The 19,282-nt window shown below is 43.7% G+C and overlaps 1 protein-coding gene across 1 annotated transcript; it reads left to right on the top strand.

Moving 5' to 3' along the window:
- The first annotated feature begins 632 nt into the window (after positions 1 to 632).
- Positions 633 to 14,011, top strand: fam53b (family with sequence similarity 53 member B). Its single transcript, XM_034212405.1, is given in 6 exon segments — positions 633 to 826; positions 6,550 to 6,781; positions 7,645 to 7,699; positions 8,994 to 9,202; positions 9,204 to 9,743; positions 12,967 to 14,011. Coding segments are annotated over 5 exon segments (1,227 nt in total). The 5' UTR covers positions 633 to 826; positions 6,550 to 6,691; the 3' UTR covers positions 13,300 to 14,011.
- The last annotated feature ends 5,271 nt before the right edge of the window (positions 14,012 to 19,282 follow it).

The following is a 19,282-nucleotide window of genomic DNA, read 5'->3' as shown; positions in this document are numbered from 1 at the left end:
AAACATGTTCAAATGAGGAAAGGAAATCAGAACATTAAACAGGCCTGGCTTTCAAAGACTAGTTTAGTCCTGTTAGTGCTATAATGCAGTTGACCATATACACCTGTTTCATATTATGAATAGAGGCAGCTTAACCTGTATGGCTTAATAATAGCAAAGTAGGCTACATGATAAAGCCCGAGGACAACATTGGAATAACTGTATTTATTTAGGACAAACCCTTATTATACAGGACGTTTTACGACGGGGAACTGGCTATGTATACATATCAAACATCTTCCTCTTTAAGTCACACACAGTTGGCAGGTTATCATGTTACACCGTATATTGTGAAAGTGCCTTGTCTTTGCTCAGCTCAAACTGTGATTACTTTTCATTACTAGAGGGTGGATCAGACCACTAGTTTTAGGAGCAGGGGCGTTAGTGTAACAACACGTCTAAAATAGATTATCGTTTCACTTCCTAAAACCAGAAGTTTTGACAGCTGCTTAAAACTTTGGAATAACACAAATAATGAACAAGGAAATGTAAAGATTTAGTGGCACAAATAACTTATCGGACACCCCTCTCCCGTGTCAAAAGTGGTATGGCTCGTGTATGTTGTCACAGCCTCATTAGCGTGCAATGTTGGACAGTAGTGCACTCACTGGGGCAATGTTGTAGTTTGCAGGAGCTGCCTGGAGCAGGACGTGAAGTGAACTGCTCGTCTTGCTTCCTGCCTGACGCCTTGTTTTAGTTTTCTGCTAAAACAAAACTCAACATGCTCCAGAGAAACTAACCAGCTGCCCGGTGCTGTTTGGGATACGAGGCGCTCACCGTGATGCTTGTGAGTGGTACTTTTTGGTCAAATGATAAAGTTCCTATGCTAGCTAATTTAGGAACTGTATCTGGTTTGTAAAGTGTGATGCTCCCTTGTGATTTTAAAGTGTGACTTTTACACGAAAAGTGATTTTTATGCTGACAAATTGAAAAGCGACGAGATAAAAAGTAGTCGAAACTTAACATAGCTGCAAGTAGTTAGCTTAGCAACTTTTCCTCATGTACAGCCTTTACCATGTCCCTTTTGTCTTGTCTGGGATCTTAATTATATGAATTCAGCTTAAACTCATATTTGTCGCGTTTTCCTACTTGTTATAATGTGTGTATTACCATTCATAAATTGTTAAAGTCATAATGAGATTGGGGTATGAGGGACGGTTAATAACACAAGTGTCAATACGTGTGGGTGAAGCTCAGACATGTCCATACATATTCAGTGTGTTCAAATGATCCGTGGTCTCATCCATTTTCTGTCTTTATGTAAACTCAGAAAGTATGCTTAATTTGTTTGACATCTGAAAGTCAATTTGAACTCAATCTGATTATTAGTTGGCAAGAGTTGCATGAAGTTTGTAAAGAGATACTAAGTGTAGCCTACACAGCATTCAAAAGGTAATTTAACTATCAAACTGGGTTTTCACTCACACATGGCAAGATAGGCTGCACATGTGTCATATGTTTTTTTATAGATGTGTATAAAAGTCACAGGGCCTTTTATATTTGACACCACATTATTTATCATTTGGGACTCCCTCAGGACCCTTTTCTTGTATGTTACAGTTGCTCCCATTGCAGTGGAATGTTGTTGTCGTACCCTTATCTCGCCAACCTTCCCCTCAGGTATGAACACAGACTTGGCTGACATGCAATCCAACCGATTCTGCAATTTAAGTGGGATCATAAACACTAGAGCTTGTTCAACATACATTTATTATAGATGTTAAGAAGAATAAAGAGGATAACAACTTTAAAAGTACAGAAGCGCCATTTTACTTTTTTCAACATGTGCATTTCATATTTTATCATCTGTTGCTCGTGGCCTTTCTGTCGAGTTCAAAATCCTGTTTGCTCTGTAGCCTGTGTGTAACATTCTGTGAGCTCCCGTCACACCAATTTCTTTGCCAAACTCATTTCCCTTTCATGAGGGATTTTGGAAAAGGGGTTTGAGAGGGACTGTTTGTGCTGGTTACTTGGACAAGCTCATTTTTCAGGGCCTTTTCTTGTGAAACTGAGAGCCATTCACCTGGAGGGTTGGCAAGCTCATCTGAAAAACAGTTGAACACTTTTTAGCTCAAGTACGAAAGAGGCTGCCTCTAAGAGCTTGCAGATGATTCATTTGTCCGTGTCCATATCACTGAAAACATGTTAACACAATGTTAATGCTCTCCAAGATCCTGTTGTGTAATGTCACTGTTATTGCATTAATCAATCGCAATCTGGAAAATAGTTAATGCCTTGGCTTTCTCATGTTGTTTCATGTATCTGGTCAGTTGAAATGCAGAGTGGGGGATGGATAAATTCCTGCATGGTAAACTCAAGCGTGCTCTTTCCCCTCTGCTCTTAACTTTGATTGAAAGTTAATAGGGCTGCCTCCACCAGATATGATTTATTCTCACGTGGGTTTATTAACATGCAGTGTTATTCTGCTGTGATAACATAGGAGTGTTGTGTGTCTTACCCTTTGTAATTAAGAGACTTTGCTAGACCTAGCATTCAAGTTGACAACATTTCTGTCCAACTTGGACAGGTTTGTTGAAAGCCTCGATTACAGAGCTCAACAAAGCTGTTGTTCTGGACAAATGTATACAGTGCAAGTGATTATGTATGAGATGATTAAACAGCAGGCTTGCTTTAAAACGTAGGCCTCCTTGGCTGCCATGCATAGCCATGGTGAGCCTTTGTGTTTATGGTAAGTGGGCAGCTGCATGCTTGTGAGACCTTGGCTGTACCCCAGGCCCTCAACAGAGCCTGATAACTACTATTGAAGGCTCCCAGCTATGCTCATTTCTGACTATTCACTCACTGCTTTAAATGTAGAGTGTGCCTCCTGTTTGACATAGCCTAATGTCTGTGAACATGCAGACAGCTGGGGGCTAGCCTCCACCTTACAATGAGTTTCATACATTTCTTTCAGTCAGTCAGCCGTGGCAAAGCTTGGTGGCACCTGCCCTTTGTGGCACTTAATTAATGACGGCACCAACAAAGAAAGTTTAGGGTTTCAAAAACCTCACATTTTCACAGTGGAAATTATGCACAGTGCCGCACAAAGAAAGAAGAACTGGTTTGCCAATTTGTCAGTTGATTATCCAATCTTCATGAGCCCTGCATGTCTGTCTGCCCTTTTATTACATGCTCTGAAAACACACCCAGCTTTATTACACAAGGAACTGTTCAAACATGAGTCCAAACACATTCTGTACAAGCCATCAATGCTAAGAACTAGCAACCTTTGGAGAAATAAGCTGATTGTCTCTCAGGAAATCTTTCTGTGGAAGGAGACAGCTACGATTTTACCCAGCATTCCTTTGACAAGTGGCACGGTGATGAAGAGCAGCACAAATCCCCCAGTTAGGTTTCCAGTCGGGCCGTCTCAGGTGCTCAGCAGATGCTCGGGTTACAGAGAGGGCCACAACCAAGGAATTGTTGAGAGCAGGACGCATATCCGGCTGCCAATTTATGCAGGAATATCTAAGGAAGATGTCTGAAAATTCAAAGAGTTATTTAAGTGTTTATGTTAAGTTTTTACACAGAATAAAGCCTCATTCAACATTTTAAACACATCCTGGGAATAGATTGTTCACAAATGCGTTCCTCGGTAGCCAATACAAGGTGCAACAATGCTTTCCAGCGTGTTGTTTTCCACCAGCTGTCCAAGTGCTATAACATGGATTAGTATTAGCTCTAATTGTCAGTCAGACATAAAGCTGCCTTATGTAATGTTGGCCTAACCTTTGGGATTACAGTCTGAGCAATGTATGGAAAAGCTGCTCTAATTGGGGAGACAGAGCTTTCATGGGTGACTACAGTTTAGACCCTTATTTTAAAGGCTATGCTGACAGTCTTACTAGACTTGACCGCCATTTGTAACTCTTAGAAAATTGCCATTTAAAATATACTACTCTTCTGTCTTATTCTATACAGAAAATAGATCAGGGTCTGTTCAGGATTTGAAAGTGAACCTGACTCTAAAGCAGGCCCCTCTCGCACACTGCGGTTTCCTCCCCTCTCCTATCTATCGCTTCTTTAGGCCGCATGATGGTTTGCTATTTCTGACACGACAAAGTAGCGATGGTTGAAAGGCTTGTGGGGACCACAAAGGAAGTGTGGGGTGCCATCAGCTCGCCCAATGCAGCATTTTGTTGACTTTTAGGAAGGCTGCTGTCACTGCAGACCTGTTGGCGTGTGATGGAAAGCCTTTTCTAAGAGCAACGTTCTTCCCCTTCTCAGAGATTAGACGAGTCAGTTGTCATGTTTGTTGCTGCCCTGACCCAGATAAAGAGTTATCGGCCTGCAGAAGCATAGACACCCAACCGATTCCAAATAGTGGTCGCATCGTTATGGAGGCGAATCAAGTTTTGGCGTCTGAAGGGAAATGGCACCATTTGGGCAGAAATTCAAGATGCCTTATTTAACAGATTATAGCTTCGTTTGTATCTTTGAACATAGCAGTGCACCCAAAAGGTGAGTGCATTGGATGTATCCATTAAGCATTCGAAGTCATGCCTTGGTAAATGGTGTCTTTACGAGGAGCGGACAGCCTTTGGCAGCACTTCTCAAGCATGTATTTTTTTTGTCACAAGTTTTCAAAGGCTCTGGGGCTAGGTTAGGCTTTATAATTGTGTGTTCAAATTATGTCATAGAGCTGAGGAATGTTTATAATTAGGTTATAAACCTCGCCCATTTAAAGCACTTAGACTTATGGGGATGAAAATGTAATGCCTGAGCATGAAAAGATGATGAATAGTGGTGATTCTGCGTGGATGTTGTTTACAGTTTAGAGTCCAAAGTGTCAGGCTAAAGTCAAGACATTTTCCATTTTCTAAGGAAGGAAAACATCATTCGTTGTTTGGGTAAACATCATGTTGAAGAGCTTTTTCTAGTCTTTGCCAATATCATTTCTTTAGAAGTCTTTTTTTCTCTCTGTCATTGCCATCTGCTTCCTTTAGCAGGCCATTAATGGTTATATATAAAAAAAGAACTCCTTTACCCCAAGAATGTCCTTATTTATCTCTACTGTGAAACACAGATCTGTGTCCTGACCTTTTCCATTTCCGAGCTTTGATCTGCTCTTTTCTCTTCACACAAGGCATCAAGTTAAAACTGCCACTTCCTTGAACTTGTAGAACTCTGCTCAAACATCCTTTTGTTTAAGTTGTTTTCCTGACGTGATAAGTGTTAGTAATGGAAATCATATGCTGAAATGCAAACACCAGCTCCAGTATTCTGGCTCCCTCAGGGTCTTGTGATGCTGCCTCCCTCCACTCCCCTGCAAACACACACACACACACACACACACACACACACACACCACCCCACCACCCGCACCTCTGATGTCGCCTCTTTTGTTTCCCACGGTGTCTCATCTTCTGCACAGAGCACTCTTTTGTTTCACGTACACCATCTCTCTTTCCTTCCCCCTTTGTCATTCAAACAGACACACTCTGACCTTGTGGGCATCATACGTCCATCTTGTGTCAACTGCTCTTTGTTTCAATCCCCTACCTTATGTCGCCTCAAGTGGAAGTGATCTAGTGGTAGTAAAAAATCCTCGATTATATATATTTACATGTGTGGCTGGCTAATCATCCGCGTACTGTAACCGCGGTGCAGCACTAATGCGAAGAGGGTTGTTTTGATAACCGCAAGGTCAGCTATTCCCAGCCAGCCCCTGAGGATTCAATTACACAACTTTGACTTTGCTCTATTCCTCTGTGGGCTCCAGTGTGGAACACTTTGAGGAAACTCACTCTCTCAGATGACAGAACAATAGATAAAGTTCGGACTTTGGTGATACTGCCGAGAGACCATGTGGAAGTGAAAGTGCTGTGCAATTTCAATTGACAGACTACCACACATGGCGACATGTCCCGTTTGCTGTGTAGAAGCTTGTCAAACCACTGACCTCCCTTCAATTTCCACCTTTCACTGAAGTAGATGTTGAACAGGTTTGCAAGAGTGCCAGTTGAAGGATTAAAGTAACCTCAAAATGCAAACAAATGAGACGCTTATGCTTTGAATGTGCCTGAGAACTGCAATAGAACTACACATTAAAAAGTCCTTTGAGTAGCAAATTGTCAATTCCTGATGGCTTGACAGGTGGCTCTGAAAAGTGTATAACTCGCTCCTTAGAGGAAGATAGATATAGACTGCTTGGATTTGCAGTTAGTTGAATGTCATAGCAAATGTTCCAACCATTCCTGCTCCTTTTGAAGATTATGACTTTGGTCACTATTGTAATCTATCAGCTTTGAATCCAGCTGGCATCCTCCACAACGATGAAGGCAACTGACTGTTGTTTCAGAACATGTTTGATCCTGAAAAGAAACACTTGAGTTGATTATTAGTGTTAGAGAACATTGCGTTTGCTATCCATTGACAGTGTTTTATAGCCCCCACTAAGGGGGATTTGTTCTCCTCAATCAGCTGGATTTCTCTCTGTTTATATGCTCGACAGAAGGTCAGAAATGTTCTGAATTGTAATCCTGTGCTCGTCTTCGTTTGTCTGCTCAGGATTGGGCCGAGGAGTGAAGCGCATTCCTGAAGGAGTCGAGGACTGCTGTCTTAAGCTTATGAGAAAACAGCCTGCTCACACCATGCCCGTCAAGATGGCCGCCAGCTTTTCCTGCCCTCACTGGAACGACTTGGGACAAGGATGTGTGTTGCCATGGTGATCATTTTCAAGAAAACACTGGAAAAGAAGGGTGCTGACGATGTAATATCCAAAAGTACAGATTTGGGCCCGGTGAGAATTTATTTTCTACTTTTGTAAGGAATTTTTTCTGAGTGAAATGTGTCATTTTATGTTTTTATGTTGCCTTGCCAACAGGCATCGACTGTGCTCGTCAACAGAGCGAGTGTCAAGGTGTTGCTCTAAATTAGGAAATTCTTACCGGCAAGTCATAGCTACACAGCAGGTTTATGGCTGATGAAATGTTCCTATTTTGACAGGTTTCATTAAGCTTACATAAGACTTTTAGCTTGCCCTTAGTCCTATTTGTTGGAACATTCACTAGTGTTGCCTGACTGAATGTCAGGAAGTGATGTCAATACGATGTGGATGTTGAAGATTGGGATTTGGGATGTTTTTGTAACAATTACTGGTAAATATAGTAGCTGTCCACTGTTATCACCAGGACAATCGTCATCTGAATTTCAATCCCCCGTGTTCCGTTTACTTCACTCAAAATGACAATGGAGTATTTTAGTTCTATTTGGCTGAGCAACTCATGTTCTAATCAGCATCTGTGCAATAGAAACCTTCTCTGTGGCAGCATAGAGTGAAATAGTCCCCCCACCAATGTGGACTGAGTTTGCCCTCTCAGCCACGTGAAAATAAGTCATCATGCTCTGAGGCTGTGTGTCAAACAAAAGCCTTTATGGTGGAACCCTCCCTCTCATGATGGGTCACACTTAGTCATTGTTTCGCAACGTGAAAACATTTACTACTAACTATTAAACATACAGTTTAACTTGGAAATAGGTGTTCAACTTTTAATTTGTAGATTTTATTAGCTTGTTAATGTTAGAACTTCCTGTACTTTTTTTGCAAACCTATTTATGTGACTTTCTGGTTTCCTGCGAGCTGACAGTGAATCTCTCTTGCAGTTCCAATCACAGACCATGAGCCAGGGGACTGCCCTTTTCTCTTGTGGACTCATGGGTAAGAGTTTGGCATCTTTTAAATCAATATACACATTCACACATACTTGCCGTTACAAACTGGACATGACGAGTAAATGTGTACTTATGTGGCAGCAGTTGTTTCGAGGGGCTTGTCCTAAATTTCTGAGAAATAATTGGCAGAACGGCAGCATGCTGGTCTCTGCTGCATCTGGCGGACGGTCACACTCCATTATGTGAAACATGTCTGACAGGTGTTCCTGCCAAGATGAATGTGTGTTAATGACAACATGTTTGCTGTTTATGATGAGGCCCTCCTTCATGCTTTTAAGCTGATGTTGTACGCAAGTTGAACATTTGGTTATGACTACAAAGTTGGTTTAACATGCCCTATGAGTAAGAGCCTTTACAATCTTTGTATTGTAGGATTAAATAGTATTCTGTCCTTGCAGTAACTTGGCATAGAGTGTGTAACATTGGCAGTGAACACGGCAGCACCAGTAGGTGTTGTTAACACTGCCCTTTGTTCTTCCTCCTGCCCGGGTACTGTAGATGGTATTTTGGGGATTTTATCTCCACAGCAGAAGAATAGAGCTTTTGCATACCAGGAGTGGGCAGTGGCCTCGACATTTAGTATCTGACTCAGAGTTGACTGACCAATTCAGTTGGCTGACCCATTCAGCAATTCAGGGAGTTCCTGTTGGTAGAATAACAGGTGCTTTCCAAGCATGACGCTGGTGCAGAGCCGATCAGTAATGGCAGATAGTGAGCTGGTCTATTCAGGGAACTTGCTGATCTCAACAACAAAAAAACAGAGTGATTAGCTTTGGTCAGAATGTTTATGATGGGTTATTGACATTTTATCACGCCGTGCTCCAGCAGAGATGAGGTTTGATATCGAGTCAGTTAGACATTGAGCTCTGCTCCCTTTTCCCAATTAGCTGTGATTACACACTGTGACAATACAGCAGTGCCCTGAGGACAGGACTATTGGTAGTGCCAGTTACACACTGTAGTGAAAATGCAAAGTACAAATGCTGGGAACAGTGCGCTGACCCAGACTGGGGCACTCAGGGTCATGGATGTTGTCCATGTTGAGGTCGCCACTTGACCTCATGATTGTAGATCCTCGACACTAAAACAGTTTTTTTAGGGCAGTTGCTTCATCAAAATCAAGACCTTATATATAACCATGTATGATGTACCAAAATCTCAGTGTTGATATGCAAACATAAAAGATTAAACATGAGGTTTTATATAGTGGTCAACATTTGAGTTTTCTATATTTTGTCCATCTCTTTTTTTTAAATAAAGTATCTGGTCTTTTGTTGCAGAGTCGAGCCGGTGGCGTGAGCTGGGTCACAGCTGTGCCATACAGCAGAGGCCGGTGGGGACCAGCCTGGAGAGCCTGTGGGACGTCCTGCCTGAGGTGCACAAGAGTTCCGCCCACTGGGATTGGGATGTGGGCTCCACTTCGACCACAATCACCAGCTTGTTGCATGACCTCAGCCTTACTGAGGCAGCGTCCTCGCACATCACCGCCCCCCCCCAGCAAGCGGCAGTGCCGGTCCCTGTCTTGCTCCGATGAGCTCGGTGGTTGCCGCTCGACCTGGCGCCCTCAGGGCTCTCGCGTGTGGACGACGGTGGAGAAGAGGCGGTGCCACAGCGGGGGCAGCGTCCAGCGGGTGGGGAACGCTCATCTGGGCTTCCCGGCCATGCAGCGCAGCTCCAGCTTCAGCCTGCCAGCCCGCTGCAACACCCTGGAGCTGCCCTGCTTCACCCAGCTGCCCTCTGCCTTCACCAGCCTGACGCCTTCCTCCTCCACCATCCTGCTCCCCGAGTCCCCGGCACAGCCCCTCTACCTCTCACATGAACAAATCTGCCTCCCTGAGCCTCGCGGACCCTCGCCAACCAGTTCACCTGACTCCACCCCAGAGCTGGAGCGCCGTGGTGGGCAGGGGGGTCTGGCCCGGAGTCGCTCACAGCCATGTGTCCTTAATGACAAGAAGATTGGTGTGAAGCGTAGACGACCAGCTGACACGCAGAAACAGAGGCCTTCTTTGGACCTGGCCAAGATGACGCAGGTTGGTATTTTTAAGAGTTGTATTGACAAACAAAGACATAGTTGGCATCATATTTCATCAGGGTAATATACTCTTATAATAAATATTGAAATCTCTGCCAGTAGGTTGTTAAATATAAGGAGTACACCTCCTGTTTAACATCAATTACATTTTAAACTGCATATTTAATATTGCAACTCCCCTTTTATGTGCTCCAAAAGATCAGTGTCAAAAGAGACGAGACCCTCTGGAAATAGTGGTGCCAGCTGGAGGCTCTGTGAGCTCCATCAATCTCGCTAACATTAGCGCGTTATACTACGCTGTTGTGGCAACTTGCTCCTTCCGTGTTGGATAAACAACTGCTTCAAACTAAGGTCACGCCATTGTGTCTGTTCTCCCTCAGCACACCTCAAAGTGTTTCTGCAGGCATTGCCATTACAAGCAGGCCTGTTCTGGGTCACATTCCATTATGTGGCTGCATATTTTGCCCTCACAGAAATGGAAAGCACCAAGCATACAGTGCCTTTTTAAAATGCTTTCTGGGATAGAGGTGATTTGATCAAAGCAGGAATTAAGAGGTCACTCAGATGATCACAAGTTTGTATTCATAGACGACTTTATGTAACTACTAACTGGATATGATCCATTTCTGAAATCAGACCCGTTTCAACAGACAGTCTGTTTCATCTGCCCATCCTGGCATAAATCTGTCTCTTTGCCCCACAAGCTCGCACTCACACATAGTTAAGTTTCACACGTACGTCGATTTGTGGATCATAAACACAGAGCTGGACTTGGCCCCTGTGAGAAAGTCACCCAGAGTTCAGCAGTCTTAACAACAGCGCCGCTGTGACACGACAAGCAGACGCCACACACACTCCAAACAGGGACGAGGTCAGCGCGGAGAAAAGAGCCTAAGGCGAGGCAACTAACAATATTTTCACAGAGAAACGTCAGGGTGCTGAGATTGTTAGCTTAGCAGGTTTCCTGCTGTTTGTGCATTGTGTGCTCTGTTCCTCTATTAAAAGGAACGGCTGGTTTTACTGCATCATATCTCTCTAAGGATAACTTCTCATGTTACTCTGGTAAAGGGGCTAGCCCAGGTGAAATATGTTGAACCAGTTATGCAACTAAAAGAGTTAGTGCTGATATGTCTACAAAAAAAAATCAACAAACAACTTTTATAATGTTTTAAATCAATATCAAGGGATAATGTCTCAGCTTTGCCAGTTTGAGCTTCTTAAATGTGAGGATATGCTGCTTTTTGTAGTTTTTGGTTAGCGAATTTAATATTTTCGATTTTCAGTGACAAAAAAAAAAGCTGCTGACAAAGTTGTTACCTAGCTGGGGCGCAACTTTCAATAATTTACTCTTATTTTATAGACTAATCTAACTTGGACTGATGTCAATGATCAATGGACTGATAATTAAACGTAGAAGTCTAAAGGGTGCATCCGTTAAGTTTCTAAAATTCACAATGGAAAATATGCTCATTTGTGATGACTAAAGTAGCTCGCACTAAACTCGAGGGCTTCCCATGCATCACCATATCGGTAGTCAAAGTCACCTTACTATTCAATGACTTCTCACAGTGCTGAGTGTGTCTCTAAAGTGTCCTCTCATCTCCCCCGCCACAGCGGTGTAGTTTACCCCGGGAGAAACTGCTACCCTCTGCGTGTCAGGAAGTAGAGCAGCTGTGGCAGAGGTTATGGATCGTAGCACAGGGGAGATGTGTGTTGGGTAAAGAGATATTGATTTCTGTAAATTCAGCTCGGAGGGGGGGATCGCTGCCACAACCCGGGCCTCATGAGCTATTGATCAGCTCGTATTGACGGAGGGTCAAGGTCAGTATGGATGAGGAGTCTGCTCTCTTCTTCATTTCAGTCAAAGAGAGAGAAGGTGGATAATAGTAGCAGATAAAGTGGACACCAACAGCACTTATTCATGACCCGCATTGTAATGTGGAGGAGTAAGTTGTGTGAGGACACTGGGAAACTCTTCTCCTGCAGAACATCTCTGGTGTAAGATAGAGCTGTACTGGGTCTAGTTAATGTCGACACTGTTTTTCCACAGTCCAGACGACTCGTAGGCTTATCAGTTGGGTCCCATAGCCTGGGCCAGAAATCTGACGGTGTAGACGGTGAAGTGCTAATGCAGAAGAAAGCCATCTGACACTGACCTGGTGCTGACAAATGTACCCGCCTGACCAGAGCCAAGAAAAACAGCAGCCCCCGTTTGATCTACCGCTGCCCGGTGCAGAGAGATTTCCCATTGCTGTTGGGTCAAAGACTTGGATCATAACTTCACATTGGTGTTAACTAGGTCTTCAAATTCAAGTGTCTAATCGTTCAAAACCTGAAGGTGTTCAGTTAAATATGATAGAAAACAAGAAAAGCAAGACCATTCTGTATTTGAGAGACTGAAAAAACACTTGGTGTTGCAACTCTTATATAAACTGAATCCCTTCTGGCTTCTTAACACTTTTTTTGGACACAATCATAAGGTAGGCGATGACACTTTGTGCCCTTGGAGGATTGATTATTTGCAGGCGCAGTTCACAAGTGCCACACAGAGGTTTCACAGAGGCCCTATTCTCCCTCTGGCCCAACACGGCAGTGGTGAGGCAGCTGTCCTGTCCTCTCCACATTAGCTGTACAGATCGGATACGCCTCTGTCATAAAGCTTTCCACTCCAGCACGCACAGCTGTCACAGGACTCGCCTGCAGCAGCGCTCACACATGTGGACTGGCCTAAGGACGTTTTCTGGGTGCCCCACATGTATGCTGGCCTTTCACTAGAACCGTACAATGGACACAGAGTCAAAAGGCCGACATGGGTGATGTCTGCCCTCTGGGTATCTGGCCACTTGTCGGACCTCAGATCCCATAGTCTCGCTGGTCCAACCACCAGTTACTCCTGTATATAATGCAGGCTACATTTAAATCTTTTTCATACTACTGTGGGTTTTGCCCAGTGTCCAGCTCTGACCTCACTGACTCACCCACATACTGTATGAATACAGTAGAGCGATTGTTTCCATGGCTGTATGACTTAAGTGTTTGGACATAGGTCATAGACCAAAAGGAAGGAAATGTTTTAATTATCTCAGCAAATATGCCTTAAGCATACACTGTGGGCTCATACTAGATCAAAGATCCAACATTTGTTTAAGTGTACGCTTGTGTCATTGAAAACAGGAACTTTATGATTCTCCAAAAATAAATATCTTTCTTTACTTCCACAGAAACTTCGGAATTTCCACAGCCTTAGCTGCCCTGGCATCACCGGCGAAGACGTCTGCGAGACAAGTCAAGCCCCGCCCCCTCTCAGGAGCACTGCTCAGGGCGACGACTCGTCAGCAAACAAACGTGACCTGGAGGACATTCAGCCTCGGACCAAAGAGGGCGAGATCACCGGGACTGTGCCTTCTGACCCCCACATCGAGGAGGTGGACTGGATGGCGGGGTCGACCAATGGGAAGGACAGTGAGCCTCTGTGGGCGGAGCTGTGTAGCATGAGGAAGGACGTTTATCAGCTTGGAGGCGAGCTCGACATTGAGCAAATTGAGAGGAACTGAGCTGGACTGTCTTCCTCTTGGCGGATGTTAATTTAGGGGACTGAGCTTATCACAAGGTGGTACAGTAAACAGTACTGATAGTCTTAAGGACAAAGCAAGTGGAAAGCTAATGCAGTGACCGTTCCAGCACTTGTTTGTTTCTTTTCTAAGGAGAGATTGGGGCTGAACACCCATTTTGGATGCTATGTGTAGTCAGAAGCTCAACCGTGTCTCAGGAGAACAAAGAAGTCGAGGACGGAATCGGGTCGAGATAAAAGGACTGATAAATATAAAAATGACATTTTAATGTTGGCTCAGAGACTAGGGTTTTTAACATTTCTCTGTAACCCTGATTATCTTCATTGTACTGTTTGGAGAGAATTCACAGCAGGTTTGTATAAATTCTCTGCACTAGAAAGAGTGTCCGCTCCTCTGACGTCCTTCAATAGCACGCGACGGACAGACATGAAGACTACTTGGAGAGCGCCCATTAGTAAAGCCCCTTTCACTCTTACTGAGCAACAAGCTGCACGCACACATAATGTAAAGTATATTGAAGAGCTTAACATTTCACACGGTAACATCAGGCATCTCTCCGAGATCCTCCGTTTGTGTGAGAGAAACTTTGTGATGCTAATAGCGTTAATATTCTTTCTTTTTACGATTTGTAACTACAAAGTTATGTAAAACATGAGCATATTTCTATACAAATAAAACACAGTTCTAAATGTGTCATTTGTAATCACGTTATTTCAGCGTCTTTATTCACAAATGTGTGTTTAGACTGAATGCAAATGTAATTATTTTACTTTGAGGGAGTTCTACTTTAGAATTGTTTTGTTACTTTAACTACATCAGTTATATGTGGGTGTTCACTACAGGAAACTAAACTATTAAACACATGCTAACATGTAAATGCATCTGTAATAATGTAATCATTTTAAATTAAAAAAAAGAAATAGCAGTCCTATGCATACATTGTTAATGCAAGACTAAATTGTGGTATGCTACTTTTATCCAAGTGAAGAATCTGATATAGAATTCCCCTACTTCCATTAGTTGAGCACATGCATTAACAGCAAGGGCATTGTTGGAGACGTCTTTAATGCAACAATGCAGACTGACCCAATTAAGAAGCAGGAAAAGACAATCACGAGCGTAGTAGTGGCTCTACTGATGGGCCTGTGTTTGTGTGCTGAAGCGGGGAGTCAGTAGGGAGGACGCTAGGCAGGGGTGGGAAGTCCGGTCCCTGTTTCTTTTCTTTTTTTCTGTTTTTGATGGCGGGTGGAGTGGTGGAGCTGAGCGGCGGTTCACCCCAGAGACCTCCCTCTCCCTCCCTGCGCTGGGAAACAAAAGGGGCTTTTTCTCTGAGGAGCACAGTGACGTGGGAGGCGGCTGTGAATGTGGGCCATGTGTCAGGGCTGCTGCTGCTGCTGCTGCTGCGTTTGTCTGCTTCCCCTCCCCAACTCTGGAGCCTGTGCAAACTTCCACAATGACACCGTCATTACCTTTTGGTTTCGCTCCTCAACTACGACTGTTTGACACTACTGCATGTTGCAAAAACGCTTGTCATTCTTTGAAAGTGTAAAGTGCCTCTTGAGTGCAGAAGGTCATCAACTGAGTAATTTAAAGATTGCTTGACATGCTATACTCTAAATTCCACACAAAGCATTACTGTGTGATTTACGTTGAGATGCATACTCTTGTAATGGATTTGATTATTATGCCGCTGCGCTGCATGAGAATATGTATGCTTGCCTAGTGAGGTCAAATTTCTCTGTCTCAGAGCCGCCGCCGCCTGCTGCTGCTTTTCAATGGTTAAGCCCTTTTCGGGTAATGAGTCGAGAAGGAAATGGGTAAACAGCACCCCTGTAAACGTGCTGTGTGGCAGTCTGACACACCGAGGGCCCCCCGGCCTTTAATCAGTGGAGTGACAGAACTGAAAGGAGGCTGTGTTCTGAGAGAAGATAGGAGTGCAGCAGGAGGGGCATGTCGGGACGATGTTCTGAGCTCCACTCGCCCACAACCCCCACCAGCACTGATACAACTGGGTGGTGGTCACTCGTGAACTGTTTGAGGTTATGCACAGTCTTATCTACCCTATTGATGACTTACATCACACAATTCTAAGCAACAGATGTCTCAAAGTGCTCATGGTGGGGGTTGTGGGCGAGTGCTCATTTTCTTTCTTTTCAGGTGTGCTTATGGTGAATTAAAATGTGTCTGTTTTTTTCTATAACTCAAAAATCTAGCTTAATAAAATAACATTGAATTGAGTCTTTTTCAGTAGTGGAACTTCTCTAATAAACAAAATGTAAGTTGGCACTCATTTCAAATGTTTTCCCTGCCCTTGGTTGGCAGCTCAAATGTGGTTGGGGTGAAACACATTTAAAAAAAAAAAAAAAAAAAAGTAGCACCCGGCCACAAAACATTTCCAGTTGCACGGTGGAGCTTTTCTCATAAAAATGAAATGAACACTGGGAGTAGAAGATCTACCTTGAGCTTTAAACAACGCCTGAACCAAGAACTGCATTTTTTTCAATGCATATGAAAATACACAATTTGGAGGTAGAAAGGCCAAACCACAAATCATGTTTGAGGTACAAACATTCAGTCAGTGTTATGTCTGAGCAGCAACAGTCTGCACCCACATAGATGAGATGCATGAAGGTCATACAAGCCTTCTCAAGTCAAATAGTAAGAGGATTGTGGGATCTACATTTTGAGCACTTTGGATTTTACGAAAAGTAACCAGACACCTTCAGCCCCTGGCAGAGACAGGCAGCTTTAAAGTGGAGGTCAGCTGTAAGCCTTCAGACCTTTTGTAGACCCAGGACAGTTAGTTTACACTGCAGGGGTGACATACGACCACCCCCTCCTCCTGGATTATACATACGCACACGCTTGGGTATGACATCACGGGGTCACGCTTAGTGTCTGGAGAGCCGGGCCTCTGAAGCTTTAGCTAGCAGGGGTCGTGTCCCTGTGGGGGCCGGTGACCGTGTTGGAGTACAGACTGCTTTGTGTATGAAGTGCTTGTTAAGACTCTAAAGCAAGGGTGGAATGGGGTGGAATGGGGTGGGGTCAGGGACAGCAATGAGGAGAGGGAGGAAATTCAGGCCTCCGCTCTAAAGCTAAAGACGTCTGAGGTTTAGGAGCTCTCCCACGCCACCAAGTACTGCTGGCAGGGCCGGGCAGAAGGGAAGGAGGGTGATGACATGTGGGGAAACCATGTGGCTTGGCGAGTTAAGAGTAACAGGCCGGAGCTCCACACAATCACACAAGGGAGGGGACAATTAAGCAACTGCTGTCAAAACAAGAGCATGTTTCCACGGATAACGGTGCATTCGGGGCTGCACGTGTGCAGAGTTGTCTGGTCAACTGACCTGCTATTTCCTCTCAAACAGGAAGAGCCAAATGAGTGCAGATGAGGGTTCAAGGTAACACACAGCTGGCAGTTGTTAAGGTGGTGGAATGCAGGTGCGCTACAAGAGCAGCAGTGTGCAAGCTGTGTAAGAGAAGCCTAACCCAAACAGATGACATAAAAACGTATGTGAATGTGGGCTCAGAGGCACACCGCAGCGCTGTTTGTATACCTGAGAGGCCTCATTTCTAAAAATATCTGACTTTTAATTAGATTTCATTTTAGAAACAAAACAAATGTGGTTTGAATGTGTTTTAAAGTTCATTGATTTTCAGTCTTATCAATTACAAATGTCGGTGGACGCGCCGGCGCGTCCAGTTGCGCATAATTTTACGTAATTAATCATATATTTTCGATTATAAGGAGTAGAAATATGATTCAGATATCCGCGGAATCGCTGGAAGAGTAGCTTTCCAGCGGTATCTCCTGTGAGACTGTAACCAGGGCACAGCAGCCAATATGGCCGCTCAAAGCAGCTTGACTTTACACTGTGTGGGATTGGTGGATTTGTGTGTCCGTCAAGGAAATCTCGGCCGGCAGCCATCATGGTCTGAAATGCCCAATGGACATCGAGAAATCACTAAGAGTTATGACATCTCCGTTCACTCCAATGGACCACTTTTTTTTACAGCAATGGCGGTGTCAGTACCAGATATGTTCGGGCTACCAGATATGTTCGGGTGTATTTCCGTCGCATCCGTCTTCCGTCATATCCGTCATATACTCACCTCCCTCTGCTCCCAGCGCTCTGCTGCCACACACCGGCCGTCTGCGGAACTGCAGCCGGAGGAACTCGGGACAGCTTGTTATGTGTGGGGTGCTATGGTGGGGTCCCATGTACTTGTGCACATAAATAATGTTTCTAATTATTTACAATTAAAAACAATATATATTCTGCGTTACTTTAGCCAACACTTTTATAAGGCCACTAGATTAGATAATTACGAAATGTGTAGATAGAATACATATATTTCAGGTTGTTATTTTGTCATTATGTTTAATGTTTTATTTACCTTTTAGTATTTGTATATAGTATCTGAACTTTGGAGAGGAGTTGGGAGACACACGACACATCAAATCACATCTACAGATCAAGGCGAAGCGAATGGAAGTACTCCCATACTCCTAGCCTGAAAATGTTTGTGAAAACGTGTGCAAAGTCTCCGAAAATCCTAAAAATAAGCTCATATTTGAATTCATCATAAAAAAAACACATCATTCAGTAAAAACAAGGCCCCACTGATCATCTACTCTCTGAGACGATTCCAGGGATGTCTGGCTTGAGTTTCGACCACCAGGGAAAGTGGACAAAAGTGCCCGAGATCAGCCTCTTAATTTACCCAGGGCTTAGTGCTTGGCTTTGGGCATGAAAATTCAGGAAACTCCCCTGAGTATTTTATTAAATATCTGAACTTTGGAGAGGATTTGGGGGACACACGACACATCAAATCACATCTACAGATCAAGACGAAGCTAGTGGAAGTATGTTCATAGCGTGTGAAAATGTTTGTGAAAAACGTGTGCAAAGTCTCCGAAAACGGAGCAGTGGCTGTGAAGCTAGCTTTGCGGCTAGCGGTTAGTTGTTATTGTTTGAAGTTGTTGCTATGGAAACAACATGACGGAGAAAAAAATAATATCTTCTACATATAATAACGGACAAAGTAAAGAATGAAGTGTAGGCTATGCCTGTTTGAAGTTGTTGCTAAGGAAACAACATGACGGAGAAAAAGTATAATCTTCTACATATAATAACGGACAAAGTAAAGAATGAAGTGTCGGCTATGTTTAAATGTTCGGAATTTGACCGTGATGGCCCTCTTGAGTTGCCGTAAAATATGACGAATATGACGGATGACGGATGCGACGGAAATACACCCGAACATATCTGGTAGCCCGAACATGGCTGCTTCTCAGGTCGACTATTTTCATTTCCTCGCTCCTCGGTCCTCGGTCTCACCGGAAGTTGATTTGCCTGCGCCATCTTGAGTACCGTCCCATGGCTCTTATTTCTGCCGGAGGACCGAGGATCGAGGAGCGAGGAGCGATAATGGACGAGCGATAACCGAGGAACCACCAGACCATCCTCCGATGAAATCCTCAGATACTCACCCCGCCCCCTTACTGTGTATCGCTCACTGATTGGACGAGGCAGTGCATGCACTGATCTGATGCTTCTTGACATGAGAGCAGAGTGAAGAAAATACATGAACCTCACGGGAGTCACTCCTCAGTTTATACCGTGTTTTGTTTCAATTCATGTATCATTTAGTTACAAATATGTGATATATCTGAACAACAAAGTGGTCAAAAATCATTTAATTCATTTTTTGGAAACATTTTCATGATCGCTTTTTTCGTTTTACATTTTCATTTATTGTCATTTCCATTCAGTCAGTCATTAAGTGCTATTGAAATGTTAATATGCTACATATCCACACAAACACACAAAGTGTGCAATCCAATGAATGTTAATCTAACTGGGTTTTGATAGATAACATATCTCTTTTTCTTCTCTCAATTATTTTATTTCTTTTGTGCACTCTAATCAATATTAATCAAACTATTGTTCGTTTATAAATT

The sequence above is a fragment of the Gymnodraco acuticeps genome, unplaced genomic scaffold, assembly GCF_902827175.1.
Source record: "Gymnodraco acuticeps unplaced genomic scaffold, fGymAcu1.1, whole genome shotgun sequence".
In the NCBI taxonomy this organism is placed as follows: domain Eukaryota; kingdom Metazoa; phylum Chordata; class Actinopteri; order Perciformes; family Bathydraconidae; genus Gymnodraco; species Gymnodraco acuticeps.
Note: the sequence above shows the minus strand (reverse complement) of the source record. Positions and strands in the feature narration are given on the sequence as shown.